Below are 15,384 nucleotides of genomic sequence, written 5' to 3'. Positions count from 1 at the left end.
CTCCTGGTTGGTGAACTCTGTGGTTCATTGAATTTGTTTCAGGTCTGTAGTTAAGGTTGAACTGAAACAGTTCTAGACCTGTTCTAGGCTCTGAGGATTACTATGACTTGGGTAAGTCTTTTCAGCACTCTGAGCCTCAGTTTCCTTATTCGTAAGTTGGGGATTCATTTATTCACTTATTTGTGCAACAAATAATTTATTGGACTTTTACTTCATTCAGGCCCTATAGTTGCTACCTTGAACAAGGGAGACAAATGTCCCCACTAATAAGGAACTTACAGTCTAGTGGGGAAGACAAACAAACTGATAAAGAAATTATGATATGTGAGATGATAAGCACTCTAGTAAAAATAAAGCAGAGTAAGAAAGAGAAGGGGGACCAGAAAAGGCATTCTGATAAGGTGCAGAGACATGCAGAAATCAAGGTGAGCCATGGGACATCTGGGTGGGGGAAAAGGGGGAGAAGGAGCATTCAAAGCAGAGAAAATAGTGGGGGCAACAGTCCTGAAGTGGGCAATGCACTTGAAGTCTTTGGGAAGAGCAAAGAGGCCAATAAGTCTGGAGCAGTGATCAAGATTAGATAGGTAGTCAAGTCCTCATCAGGTAGGGCCTTGTAGCCATGGTAACAACATTGACTTTTACCCTGAATGAGATGGGGAATCAGTAGAGGTTCTCCAGCATTTGAGTGGCAGGATCTGATTTTACAAAAAAATTACTCTGGCTGCAGGTGGGAAATAGACTACAGGGAGCCAAGGACAGCAGGGGGACTACTTATGGGGCAGATGAAATAAGTGAGTGGAGAAGTAATGGGGGCTTGGATTTCAATGGTGATGTGGAGGTGGTGATGAGAGGCTGAGCCCTGGATTTATCCTGAAGGTGGAGTAGAGAGAAATGATGATGGATGAGATGAGGGGTGAGAGAGAAAGAGATATGTCAAAGGTGATTCCAAGGATCTTAGTCTGAGCACCTGTGTGAAGAAAGAGACTATTTATTAAGATGGGAGGATAGTAAAACTAATCCTTGTGAGGCTGTATTAGGGATGAAGTGAGATAATGTAAATGAATACACTTCCTGAACTTAAAACATCATGTGGATATAAAAGAGAAAAATTAAAAAGCCACCGAGGAGTTACTAATTCTCAAATATGCCCAGGTACTAATGTCTTAAAGCCAAAAAAGCACTATTGATGTTCTTATTGATGTTTTTCTATTTAACAAAGTTATTCTGAATGGGTTGGTGGCTCATCCAAGGAACCACAGTCCACCAACAAGGAGTAACTCTGAGTTTCCTTTTATGTTTTAATACACATTAAAGTGAATATGATTTATAACCCCAGCCATTCTTCTTAAAAATTCCTTTTTCTCCCTAATCCTCTAAGCAGTGATGCTGCTCGATATTTCTACCCCTCTCACCCTCACAGTAGGGCTCAATAAAGCTATTTTAAGTTTATATGAAAAAAATGTAGTTCATAAATATTTGTTTTCTCTGAATCTTCCCTCATGAAACTAAGGTTGTTCACCCTGGTCTAGGCCACACTGGGTCTGACAGCATTATGTTAAGACATCTACTGTTCACTATTCTAGGTCCTCCTGGTATATTTCTTGGCAGGGGTAATTTTTAAATCCAGCCTAGTGATATTAAGTAGCTATGGAATATGTCAGAATTGAGCTACATATTTCTTCTTTCATCTATAGGGCAATGCACCCTGAAATATGTTAATAATTTCACAAGTAATTCAACAGAAAAGTTACTGAATCCAGATCAGTTAGTTCAATTTTCAACAGAGTAAATGAAGAGAATGTGGGAATTTATCCAGTGGAGAAAATAACACCCATGCCAAGTGTTTGCTATGGGGATGAAATGAGAGAGATTATTTGTAAAACTGTTAGTATAGGGCTTCCAAGGGCCCTAGAATGTGGGTTGAGCTATTAATCCTTTCAAGGAAGTCTTATAAAGCAGTTTTGAGGACAGATACATCCATTCATATTTTGTTCTCTCTTTGGTCTGTCTTGACCTCCTCACTTTTCTCTGTCTCCCTCTGTGAGCCAGTGTTTTGCTAAAGATGCAGAATCTTTCCTTGTGTACTACAGAAACCTAACACAATTCTCCAGCCATTTGTCTTGAAACCAGGATGCTTAACTTGCAGAAGAAGAGATGAGGGAGAATTCCCATTTAACATTTTGGGCATGCATGCCAACAGTATGAGAAGGAGGAAAAGCTGACCTCAGAAACATTTCATGTACATTTTCATGAGACACTAATTTAATTGAGGAGAAGCTGGATGGTTGAAAGAGAACTGAGTGTGTAGCAAGGGCCAGGCTTATGTCTCATAGCCTTCACATGGCCACAAGCAGAAGTGCTTTGCCATAGTCTCATCTTTAGCTGTGGGAACAGTTTGGCCTCAAGACAATGCCATGTAAATTTTCCAGATCCAAGCCAGAGCTCAGGGCCAGTACTGGGTCCCCAGCTCATGACAAACCTTTGCTTCTTCCAGAGTTCTTTGGGACTGAGTGCTCCAGTGCCCTGACTGATGGGAATATATATTTGCTCCCTAGAGCTCCCACCAAGGCTGGGGTTCTTTCTTTACTCTCCATCTGCACGCTGCTGTGGTCTGCCCATCTGCTGGGATGTGTGCTTCTGGTCCTCATCACTCCCCCTGGACCTCTCACAGGCTTCTGTTTCCATCTGTCTAATCAGTAGCTAGGCTCTAGCATTGAGTTTCTAAATCCCCTAAACCTCTAGTACAGAACCGATCTCAGTTTTCATGTCAGTTTTGCCACTTTAAGCCCTCTCATAAACACCCACCCCCTCCTGAAAAATAATTAAGAAGACATTTCTTTTGACCAGAGTGGCTTCCCCTATTCAGAATTATCTGACACAACTCTTTCCTAAGTGATCACAGTGCCTGGGGTAGTGGGGTCTAAGCAATTTTGTTTAGTAGTCCATCACTCAGCATATACCCACTTGTCAATAAATATTTTCTGTTCAAATCATTGGTTTGACCTGTAAAATAAAACTACATTTTACCTATTCTTTTAATCTTACTTGAAATTACTTGATTGGTCATTCTTCTCAAATCTTAAGAAACTGGATATTGATCATACATTTTCTATTTTTTTGTCATTTATTTAAATGCTACTACACACTAGAACTGATTCAATGTGAGTTTCTTGTCTGAAGGTCGCCTATGGCAACTGCTCACACCTCCCAGGTGTGGCTGTTAATGAAGGTACAAGAGAGTGATTTATAGAGTCTTAAAGACCTGAGTGCTTTTGAAAAGGAATATGAAGCCAATGAAACCTCCTAAACCAGAGTCAGCCAGCAAGCTTCTAGTAAGGTATCAAACTGCATTGGAAATCCTGTTACAGAGGGAGAAGAAAATTATTCTATCTTGATAGCACAAATGCAAATACAGTGATCCTAAGGATTGAGGAAGCTTGTAGTATAGCCGGCCCTCTGTATCCATGAGTGCTGTGTCATAGGATTCAACCAACTATGGTAAAAAATATTCTAAAAATGGTGCAGTATTGCTGATGTGTACTATGTAGTTAGGTCTAGATGATTGAGTCTGTACTGAACATGCACAGACTTTTTTCTTGTCATGATTCCCTAAACGATACAGTATAACAACTATTCACATAGCATTTACATTGTATTAGAAATTATAAGTAATCTAGAAATAATTTAAAGTGTATGGGAGGATGTTTCTAGGTTATATGCAAATACTATGCCACTGTCTCTACGGGGCGGTGGGGGAGGGGTGTCCTGGACCCAATCCTCCATGGATACCAAAGGATGACTGTAAGTATCAAAGTATTTTAATAACCTCGCATGAATCCTTTATATTTCTTTCCATGTGGTTCACTGAATATCAGATTTCCTATTTAAAAAAAGATTTTAAGAAATAAATGGAGGTGTGTCCAAAATTGCCACTCAGAGAAGAAACACTTACCCAGAATGCTTCATGTTTTGAGGTTTATCCATTCGGACAGCAAGTTTGATTTTCAGGTCTTGATCAGGGCAGTTTTTGGAGACTGTCATCTTGTGCCACTCTGACTGTTTGGGGCTGTTTGGAGTGGGATGGAGAATGACCTGTTGGGAAGAAAGATGATCATCTTAGCCAGGAAATAGAAACACTGTTATGGACATGTTTTTGTAGATGAGAAAGTTTGCTGCTTAGAAGTAGAGCAGATTGTCCAGATCACCTAGCAAGAGGGAAGACAGTTACATGAACTGGAGGCCTGGGCGTTGGTCTCAAATCCAAAGCTCCAACTACCAAACGAGGCTCCTCCTGCCAAGCAACCAGGCCGGAAGACAGAAATGGTGTTGTTATTTGCTCCCTTCTCTCTCTCCTTGGCTAATTCTATAAAAGGAAGGATCATGGTTTCAGTGATCCTGCTTTTGTACTTTTCCAAAGTCCAGAACTACTACAGCAACCCAGAACAGAATGTTCTCCACCCATCATTCTCTGCCTATAAGAAGATGGAAGTAAGAAGGGAAGAAACATCTTTACATATTAGAGGGCACTTCTAGTCCACTCTTCTTCTATTTTGGGGGATTCCTTCCACCATTTAAGGAGGAAAGATACCTCAGAGACTGCAGGGGAAGATGGAAGGAACCTTATTAGATGGGTAAGAAATGTATCATTTAGAGAAGGCAAGGGACTGGCTGACCGTCACACATCTCAACCGATTTCACCTGCACATTTCATCTTATCACATAACAGCAACTCTTTCCTGGCCCAGAGGAAGCACACACAGCTGAAGAAGGGTTGGTTCTTAGAGGCTGCCTTCCACCAGGGTGCTTCAGAGATGGAACTCTGATTTGGGACTTCTGTGTCAGTTCTCATTGCCTCAGAGGCTGTGAGTGAAGAACTTGATAAATCCACTCTACATTTGAGATGAATGAGTTCTCAGGAACCACGTGGAAGCTGAGGAACATGCACTCGGGAGGAGAGGTATTTAAAAAATCCCCTGAACCAAAGGCACGTATACTAAATATAGGCACAATAGAAGCTGGGCTTGCTGAGATTTGCTTTTGTGATGGCAGCATGCCTTGGTTTGTTGCCTGTTGCTCTGGCTTTGTTTTCAAATACCTATTTTCTCCAGATGCAGGCTCTTTTCCTGGGCTTCTTTACTTCTGGACAAGAGCAGGAGGGGCTCAGAGTCTCCTGGTGGACACTCTGGTCTTCCAGATGCTGCCTCGGCTTCACTGCCACTACACTAGCTAGGCCTGTAAGTGGTGGACAGAAGCATATGGCCTTCTGGATGATTGTGGATCAAGAGCTTGGAGAAGAGGAAAAGACCATGTGTGGCAGAAAAACTAAATCAGCTCATTTTTATATGCTGTGCTTGTGCTGATTTTTCACCATTTTTGATTCAGACCTGACCATTTTTTTCCTCCCCATTAAATTCCCTCTCTCTGATGAAAGAAAATTTGTATGTTTTTGCTAAAAACAAAATTAGAGTCTTCTCAATGTCTTATGACATGATTGAAATATAAGAGACTGCCAAAGTTTTTTTGATCATGCCCTATGTCATTAAAATATTTTTGAGCCATTAGCTCAGTGTCTGTAACTATCTCACCATTAATATAAAAACATATTGATATAAATACAGGAAGACCTCAGACATATTATAGGTTTAGTTCTAGACCATGGCAATAAAGCAAATATAATGAAGTGAGTCACATAAAGCTTTGCATTTCCCTATGTATCTAATAATTATATATACTAAAGTCTGCTAAGTGCATAATAGCATAATGCCTAGAAAAAGTGTATATATCTTAATTAAAAAATACTTTATTGCTAAAAAATGGTTAACTATCAACTTAACCTGCTGGAAAAATGGCACTGGTAGACTTGCTTGACCCAAGGTTGCCACAAATCTTCAATTTGTAAAAAAAAGATTGAGTCTGGCCAAGATGGAGGCATAGACCGACATGCTCTGTCTCCCTCTACAACTAAGAAGGATTACAACTACCGCAAAATCAAAAATAATAAGTTCCAGGAAATAAAGCTACATGGAAGTCCAATGTATGAAGTCATAAACAAGTGGTGCTCGTCCGGTCAAGTAGAAAGTGCGAACCCGCAGCTGAGAAAGATCAAACTGTGCTGGAGGCAGCAGCCGAAGCAGTGAACAGTGGGACCCGGTCAGCAGATACCTGTATTTGGGGGGAGGAGAGAAGCGCCTGGGAGCCGGCCCTGGCTGCAGACCAGATCTGTTGGCTTGCGATTCCAACGCTGGGGAAGGCAGACCTCATTGGGAGGCGGCTCCCTGTTCCTCAGCTGAGAGTAACAGCAGGAATCCATCTTGGACCCCCGCCCCCTCACAAAGCGCCACAGTGTGGTGAGAAAGGTCGCCAGGTTGTGATGAGCACACGGGGCTCCGCCCAATATAGTGTAAGAGGTGTGACAGTGCACCGCCCAAGAAGGAAAGATAAAGAAAACAGTCAGAATGGCAGAATTAATGATTGAAATACCAATCACACAGCTAATGAAAAAACAAAAGCCTTGACCAGTGAACAAATAGCGAATCTTTCTGAGGCTCAGTTCAGAGCTATAGTCATAAGGCAGCTTACAGACATAACAGTGGGGCTGAATCAAGACAGGGAAGGAATGAAGGCTAGTCCTGCTGAAATGAACAAAAATACATACAAGACAAGTGGTGAGGAAGGGAAAGCCATGGATCAAATCAACAAATTAGAACATAGGGAGGGAACAGTCAACCAGTGCAGAAAGAGGAAACAAAAAGTGAGGAATATGAGGAGAAGCTCAGAAACCTCTGGGACAGCTATAAGTGAACAAACATTCGAATTATAGGATTGCCAGAGGGTGAAGAAGAAGAACTAGAAATTGAAAAATTATGTGAAAAAATAATGAAGCAGAACTTCCCTAACTTGGGGAAGAAAATGAACTTACAGGTCCAGGAAGCACAGAGAGTTCTGGATAGGCTGGACCCAGGGAGGACCTCACCGAGACACATTATCATCAAAATGTCAAAAATTAAAGATAAAGAGAGAACCTTAAAGGCAGCAAGAGAGAAGAAGAGAATCATGTACAAAGGGGTCCCAATTAGACTATCAGCGGATTTCTCAAAGGAGACTTTACAGGCAAGAAGGGACTGGCAAGAAATATTCAAAGTAATGAAAAACAAAACCTACAACCATGATTACTCTATCCAGCGAAGATGTCATTCAAGATAGAAGGGCAGAGAAAGTGTTTCCAGGACAAAATAAAACTGAAGGAGTTTGTTAGATCCAAACCACTGTTATATGAGATGTTAAAGGGACTTGTTTAGAAGAAGGAGGATCAAAACTATGAACATTAAAATGAAAACTGTATCACAACAACCAACAACAGAAGCTAGGGAACAGAAACAAAGGCAAACTAAGTAGCCAATGAGAGTGGAAAAAGAATGATATGTATGGGGAACATATTGGGGAGAGGTCAGCGGGGAAGGGGAAGGGGGAAAAGGGAGGGAGATGATGCCAGAATTAAGAAGCATAGTAGGAGGGAGTAGAGTAGACAGGAAGAGGTTGAGAATAACTACATACACAACCAATGGACATGGACTAAGGCAGGGGGGGGGACAACTGGAGGGAGGGGTAAGCAGAGGGGAAAAAAATTGGGACAACTGTAACAGCATAATCAATAAAAAGAAAAAATTTGTAAAAAAAAAAAAAAAGCAATATCTGTGAACTGCAATAAAACAAGGTATGCCTATACATAAATATCTGTAAAAATATATCCCCTGATATGTTTTATATTTATGTGTTTACTTTGTGTTGACATTAATTACATCTATCATAAAACATACACAAATACAGAAATCTTTAAAAGATGGGCTAAAGACAAAAACTGTATTTTAAGAATCTTGCTAATCATGGTGGCTTTGCTCTCTTATTAGCTATATTATACTGTATATATTTATGGCAAGATTAATCATTAATGATACTGGATGTAAATCTGTTTTTCAAATAGTCTTGTAAATAATTTCATAATGTCTTGACTGACATCTAACCCTGTCTTGCTTGTCTGATTACACTGGATTGCTTTTGCCTCATGGGTGGATGGCAGAACTCTTACAAGCAGCACTGGGGTTAGCTCCCCCATTTTTGTGTTTTTCATCAGGCTTGCAATATTAGTACTAATTTCAAATCAGAGCTCTTCTGTAGTAATCTTTTTAGGCCATTTGGTCATTTTGTGAGGGTTAATTTAGTTAAAATTCTATCATAAAATGTATAAATGTACTTAATTGGCACTAGCAAACTTTGATATGCTGTAGATGCCTGGAAGTAGATGAGAAGTCAGAGTGCCCTTGGGAGGTAGAGACCTCTCCCTTCCCTCAGGAGAATGCTGTTCCACTTGACTGGCTGGCTGGATCAGTTGGTGGAGTGTCCACCCTTCCACCAAAAGGTTGAGGGTTCTATCCCAAGCCCGGTTGGGGCACATAGGGGAGGCAACCGATTGATGTTTCTCTTTCACATCAATGTTTCTCTCTCTTTCTCTCTCCCTTCTTCTCTCTAAAGTTAATAAATATATCCCTGGGTCAGAATTTTAAAAAAGGAGAGAGAGGGAGAGAGAGAGAATGCTGTCCCTATGTCACCCCTTTCACCCTCCAAATCCTGAGACTGGAGCCTCAGAGAGATGGCGAGGAGGTGCTGCTGATCCCAGTGAAGCTGATCCTCTCTCCCAAGCTCATGTGGCCTGAGAGGTGAGGTGGGGGTGATGTGCTGGGAAGCAAGGAAGGGGAGGGGCTGATAGTAGAAGCCCCAGCCAGGGACTGAAGGGCAGCAGGCCAGGCCCTGGGCCTCCCTGTGCTCCTGCCCATTTGGCAGTGTAAGTGGAGCAAGTGCTCTGGGCACCCGGAGCTCGTTAACAGGCCTCCCACCATATGCGTTCTCGGAGTGTTTGGGCAACATGGTGTCCTTTCTCCAATGCAAATGGCCTCAGCTTGTTGCTGGCCTCTCTACAAAGACTTCTTCCCCCACATGGTGGCTCCCTGGGGAGATCTCCTTGCCAGGGTAGATGGGGTGATGAGGTCACTGCATTTCTCCCCCATCTTTATCCCTACCCTCCTGACAGGTCGACGACTCCTTTGTATGTGTCAACCTTGCTGAATTATTAGGGTCCTTCTGGGTGCACATAAGCCCTGCGCAATCCAGACACCTCATCTGGACATTCCAGGCTGCTAATCAAGCACTTTGTCATCTCAGCCAAGAGCCATGTGTGCTGTGCTTTGATGTGGTGATGTTGATGTGGGAACACAACCCACTCCATGCAGTAAGCTGCGCGCCAGCCAGCCCCAGCTTCTCTTAGTTACCTGGACATGCAGGCAGGTCCTGTGAGGGGACTGTTTTACCCTTAGCCTTTACCTGGCTGATCCCCTCCCTACCTCTGTGTCCCCCTGCTGGGAAGGCATTCCATCCTCTCAGACCTCATTGTGTCCCCTTGCTATGTGCTTCCCAGGTGTCCTTCACCACACTGTACTTATAAGCCCTAGTTTTTATGTCTATGTCCTTTAAGTTTTTTGAGGTTAAGATTTTTGCCTGTCATTATTTCTGTTTGCTCTGTGCATAGCACAAATGACAGAACACAATGGGCCCACAATCCTATCTGTTGCATAAAAATTTGATAATACTGCACTGTAGGCATGTATGATGGGAAACAGACATTCTCATGCCTTTTAAAAAAAAAAATTCTGTTTTTAAAAAGATTTTATTTATTTATTTTTAAAGAGAGGGCAAGGGAGGGAGAAAGAGAGGGAGAGAAACATCGATGTGTGAGAGGTACATTAATCAGCTGCCTCTCACATGCTCCCATTGGGGACCTGGCTTGCAACCCAGGCATGTGCCCTGACTAGGAATCAAACCAGTGATCCTTCAGTTTGCAGGCCAGCACTCAATCCACTGAGCCAAATCAGTCAAAGCTCATGCCTTTTGTAAAAGTACAAATAGTGTATACTACTCTTTAGGGGGCAATTTGGCAGTATCTATCAAAATTCAAATTTCATTCAGCAAACTATTTTTTGACATTTATCCTATGCATATATACACATATGTGCAAAAAAATAAATTGAAGATTATTTACTGAAGCATTGTTTATACAGCTAAATACTGGAAACAACCTAAATAAATTATGAGGCATCCATACAGTGGAATACTATGCAGTGATGAAAATATGAGGGAAGTCAATATGGGCTGATATGGATTAATCTCCAAATACGCTGATGTTTCAAGCAAAGTGCAGAGCAGTACGAATATAGTAACTTTCTATTCTGCTCTCATTCTTTAAAAAAGAGGGACATATACACATATTCTTGTACATACTATGCTTGTATATGCACAAACTTTTGGGGGAAGAATATACAATAAACTGAAAACAAAGTTTTTTTTACTCGGGCAAAGATACTAGGGTGAGGTGAAAGGGATCAATAGTTTCACTGCATATACATTTTCTCTTTTTTTTACAGAATGCATGAATTTTTTAAGTTAGATTAATAAAATTGAAATATATAAAGCTGGAACAAAATATTTTTGAATGAATAAACAAAGCACCAGGATTTCGAATGTGGTTGTGTCCTGCTAAGCTTGAGAAGAATTGCAGCATAGAAACACTCTCCTGAGGGCTCTAAGGAATGGCTTACCCTTAAAAAAGACCCTTAGACCTGAACAAACACTTCTCCAATGAGGATACACAGAGGGTTCATAGACACATGAAAGAATGCTCAATATCATTAGTCATCAGAGAGATGCAAATAAAAACCACAATGAGATACCACCTCACACCAGTCAGAATGGCCATCATCAACAAATCAACAAACAACAAGTGCTGGCGAGGATGTAGAGAAACGAGAACCCTAGTGCACTGTTGGCGGGAATGCAGACTGGTGCAGCCACTATGGAAAACAGTATGGAATTACCTCAAAAAACTGAAAATGGAACTGCCTTTTGAACCAGCGATTCCACTGCTAGGATTACACCCAAAGAATCCCGAAACCCCAATTCAAAAGAACTTATGCACCCTTATGTTCATAGCTGTGCTGTTTACAATAGCCAAGTGCTGGAAACTAAGTGCCCATCTGTAGATGAGTGGATTAAAAAAAAACTGGTACATTTACACAATGGAATACTACGCAGCAGAAAGAAAGAAGGAACTCCAGCCATTTGGGACAACATGGATGGAACTAGAGAGAATTATGCTTAGCAAAATAAGCCAGGCAATGAAAGAAAAATACCATATGATATCACCCAATACAGTAGACTAATTAACAATACAAACAAATGAACAAAATTGAACAAGGAACAGAATAACAGTTATCAGGGGGGACAGGGGAGGGAGAGAAGTGGGGTAAGTCAGGGAAGGGTCTAGTCAAAGAACATGTATAAATGACTCATGGACATGGACAAAGGGGTGGGGAATGACTGTGGGAGAAGGAGTGGGCTGGTTGGAAGGGGTGAGAAATGGGGGAAAAATGGGACAACTGTAATAGAAAAACAATAAAAAAAAAAAAAAAAGATCCCTTAGTAGTCACCCAGCTGCTGCCTGTGGAGGTGCTGCCAGCAGAGGGCGCCCCAGCTGGCACAAGGGCCAGGCAAGTCAGCTCCATAGCTATTGGAAAGTTTCTTTGGCAAGAACAAGTATAAACTAGTATCTGGGGGGATATATAAGGGGAGAAAATGATTTATTAAGAAAAGAATGGCTGTGTGGGGGGCTGTTGCAAGCTCATGGCCACAGAGTTGAGGGTTTTATTTTTGCCTAGGTCAATGTGGGGTAGTAAAAATCACCCTGGAGATGAAGCAACATCATATCTTGTAGGTTACTCTCTCTGGATCTAGGGTGCTCGTCTCTTCAGGAGGAGTAATAACTGTAGCTGTCTCATCAGGGTCATGATGAAGACTGAATGAGGGGCTGCACATAATGTCCTTAAGGACAGTGGCCTGGCCACAGGTAACGGGACAGCAATGCATGGGCTCCAGCAAACTGGGTGGCTCAAGGCAAGTTTCCTGCCTTCTTTAGGAATCAGTTTTCTCACGTATGCAATGAAAAGTTTGACTGGCCCAGTGGTTTTAACTTTTCTGATGGGAACAGCTTTGAAAAGCTGGCAAAAGCTTTGAACTAGTGAGTCCAGGAAAATCCACATTTCCCCCCTACCATTTGCAAACAATTTTAAGGGGCTCCTGGGTCCTATAGAGCCCTCCGTGGACCCAAGTTGAGTATTCCTGGACTTGTCTCTTCTAACATTAATATCCAACTTCTCTGAGAATCTCATGATTCTTGGCATGATTCTTCATGGAAAAAGAAGTTTAAAGAAAAATAAAAAGGAAGGCTACTTCCTTATCTGTGTCTCTCTTGGTTTCCCTGGGGACAGAAATGAATACTTGCCATTTTTCAAAGAGAACACTAAAGGTCTTATTTTCTTTCATCTCCCTCCTTTTTCAGGGTTGGGGCCGCTTTTTTGCTATTAGTCTTGCTTACTTTTTTTTTTACTTCCATCTGTGGCATGGGTCCTAGTAATGTGATTCCAGGTCAGTTCTATAGATGAAAGCCAAAAAAGGGAAGTGAAAAGACAAAGGAAGAAAGAAGAAATCATGGTTAATGTGTTCTTTAAAAAAAAAAAAAGATTTTATTTACTTACTTTGAAAGAGAGGGGAAGGGAAGGAGAAAGAGAAAGAGAGAGCCACCAATGTCTGAGAGATACATTGATCAGTTGCCTCTCACACACCCCTAAATGGAGACCTGGCCTGCAACCCAGGCATGTGCCCTGACTGGTGATCAAACTGGCACCCTTTCAGTTCACAGGCTGGCTACTTAATCCACTGAACCACACCAAGCCAGGGTGGTCAATGCGTTCTTGTTGGCATTGCTACCTGTGTGCACTTGTGCATTTGTCTTGGGGTATTCTCTTATCCTTTAGATGAAATATCAGAGGCCCAGAGAAGGTAAATGAGTTGGCTAAGGTTACACAGCTTTCAGAAGGGATTATACATTCAACTAGTATGAAATGAAATTTATTGAGAGTCTATGTGTTGGGCTCTGGATACGGGGTGGTAAACAAAATAGTTTAGGTCTCTGTCTCTATGGAACTTTTACAGTCTGTTGGGGAATACAGACCCCAAAATTTCTGTGAATTCTTCCTCTCTTTCTCTCATTGGTGGTAGGTTCAGTGGAGGATGTGACCAGGGGACTGCAGTAGCAAATGAAGGAGGATGGGGCATTTGTAAATAGGTAGCCTTTCAGAGATTTGGGAGATGGGGCCAGTGCTCCAGGAAGAGAGAAAGCCCCCTGTGGTGGGAAAGAATTGGGTTTATTTGAAGGGTTGAAACTTGGCTAAGGATGCAGTGGTATAGTGGGAGCAAATGGGCTGAGGAGGTGGGCAGAAGCCCGATCCTCAATCACCCAAGTCTTTGTAGGCTGCACTTCAGAGTTCAGATTTTATTACAAGCAGTGTGAGTTAATGGAAGCACTTCAAGCTAGCTAACTTACTTTCTGAAAATACTCCTGGTTTTCTGGTGCAGCGTCAATATCTGAGATGCAAAAAGAAATGCCTTTATTATCTCAGTGGTACTAAAAAATTGTGGGGGGGGGCATTTTTTGGCTGAAAAAATAATTGGTGCTGGGCTCTGTTGGTATTGAATGGGCAGGGCCCTGGGATACTAAACATCCTGGAAAGGGGTGAGATAATTCTCTCCAATAAGGAATTGTCCTGCATCCCATCAGATTTTTGAATATTTTCACTGAATATAAATGGGGGTGGAAAAACCTGTCTATAATTAACTGAGTCTAGATCCTAAATCTTTTTACATATATATACTCAAAGTATTTTTGGCACTTTTCCAGGAAAATCAAGAAAATTTTGTTACCAAGACTTGTTTATTGATTTAAGAAATCAGTTGACTGAAACTCAGGCTTTTGAGTTGCCAGCCTCCACAGCAGATTTTGAGGCTGTGCTTGTCATGGTGATTCTTCATATGGGTCTTCTTTAGGTCTTCTACTGCAGTTGTGTCTGGAGCTTTACATTTTGAAATTATATTATTATTAATTCCTTTTATTTCCCCTTTATATTATGTCATGTTGATTCAAAGATTGTTAGGTGGGGTGGTTTGTTAAATTATCTAAGAATTTCACTTCAGGATAGTAAAGGGCATGGAAACTCTTTGCTCTAAAAGGTGTATGGGTTTGACGCTTTGAGAATCGTTCTTCTGTCTCTGCAGTGTGTACTATGGGGAACCAGATTTGAAGAAGGGAAGCTATGGCTTGGAGAGGTTGAAGAACTTGCTTGCTCAAGGTTGCACAGTCAATGTGGAGTGGAGCCTGGAGTTTAAATTGCAAAGCCAGGTTTTGCAGCTCTTGACAATGCTGTCTCTTGGGACCTGGGGACACCCACTCTTTGGAGCAACTTGTGATGAATACCCATTGTGATGGTAAGTACTTACCCGTCCAAGTTCCTTGTCCTCCAAAGCCAGGACGCCTGTGCTCTCTGTGAACAGCTTCACCTTCACAGCAGGCAATGCGTGGGTTGTTGAGAAGTCACCCTGGGTGCCCCAGCTGTGGATAGAATGAGAGGTTAGGGTGGAGAACTCTGCCTTGACTATGCTAAACTCAGCTGCCTTCTTCCTGGGTTGCGTGAATGTGGGGTTAACCTGAGGCCCGAGGTGTTGTTTGGCTGTCACATCCTCCTCTCCTCCTCTCCAAAGCTGCCAGAGTGACAAAAAGTGTTAATTAATATGTTAGGCAAATGCAAGACAGATGCTCAGAAAGTTGCCATGGGTCTTCAAAGAGCACTAGAAGAAATCATGAGGAGTTAGCATAAAATCAAGTTGGTGAGAATTTTCCCCCATGCATTTGCTATGCCTACAAACTATTCCCAGATAACCACTAATAAATATTTTCTTGTATTCTTGGAATCCCTAGTTCTTGGAAGCTATAGTTCTAGATTTTGAGATGGGGCTTCATTTGGTCTGAGCCAACACTTGACATTAAAATGAGATTTCAGTAGTAATGGGTAGTGGGGTGGTAAGGAGCTCCATTTCTTTAGTCATACAAAGATGAGTTGAATAGATGAGTGGATGAAGCTCAGCCCTGTCATGAAAGATAGAGTGATGTGGTAAATTCCCTTCCCCATTCATGGTCTGTGGGCATCTGAATCTTAGTTAACCTCACAAGAAAGCCTGGCTTACCTAGCATTTGCATAGTGTGTAAAGCTGGGCTGATATGAGCCCCTGATGTGGGCTCTTCACTCATTCATCATTATTCTTACAGGACCATCTGCAACCACTCTGTACCTCAAATCAGTGTGAACTTCTAAAGTGTCAACTGGATTGCATTAAGCCCCTTCCCTAAACCTTTTTATGGCACCTGTTCCATTTCACACAAAATACCAT

The 15,384-nt window shown here is 41.8% G+C and overlaps 1 protein-coding gene across 8 annotated transcripts in view; it reads right to left on the bottom strand.

Moving 5' to 3' along the window:
- Positions 1–15,384, bottom strand: part of CADPS (calcium dependent secretion activator) — a 527,617-nt gene that overhangs the window by 181,123 nt on the left and 331,110 nt on the right. For all 8 annotated transcript variants that reach the window (XM_090283896.1, XM_090283897.1, XM_090283900.1 and 5 more), the window contains exons 7-8: positions 14,437–14,548; positions 3,953–4,092 (exon numbers count right to left, since the gene is read on the bottom strand). In XM_090283896.1, coding sequence (XP_090140022.1) covers positions 3,953–4,092; positions 14,437–14,548 — 252 coding nt within the window. The remainder of the gene's footprint in view (positions 1–3,952; positions 4,093–14,436; positions 14,549–15,384) is intronic.

Source organism: Furipterus horrens, unplaced genomic scaffold, assembly GCF_987537825.1.
Source record: "Furipterus horrens unplaced genomic scaffold, mFurHor1.1.pri manual_scaffold_7, whole genome shotgun sequence".
In the NCBI taxonomy this organism is placed as follows: domain Eukaryota; kingdom Metazoa; phylum Chordata; class Mammalia; order Chiroptera; family Furipteridae; genus Furipterus; species Furipterus horrens.
The sequence above is the reverse complement of the archived record's forward strand: the minus strand, read 5'-3'. Positions and strand labels throughout refer to the sequence as shown.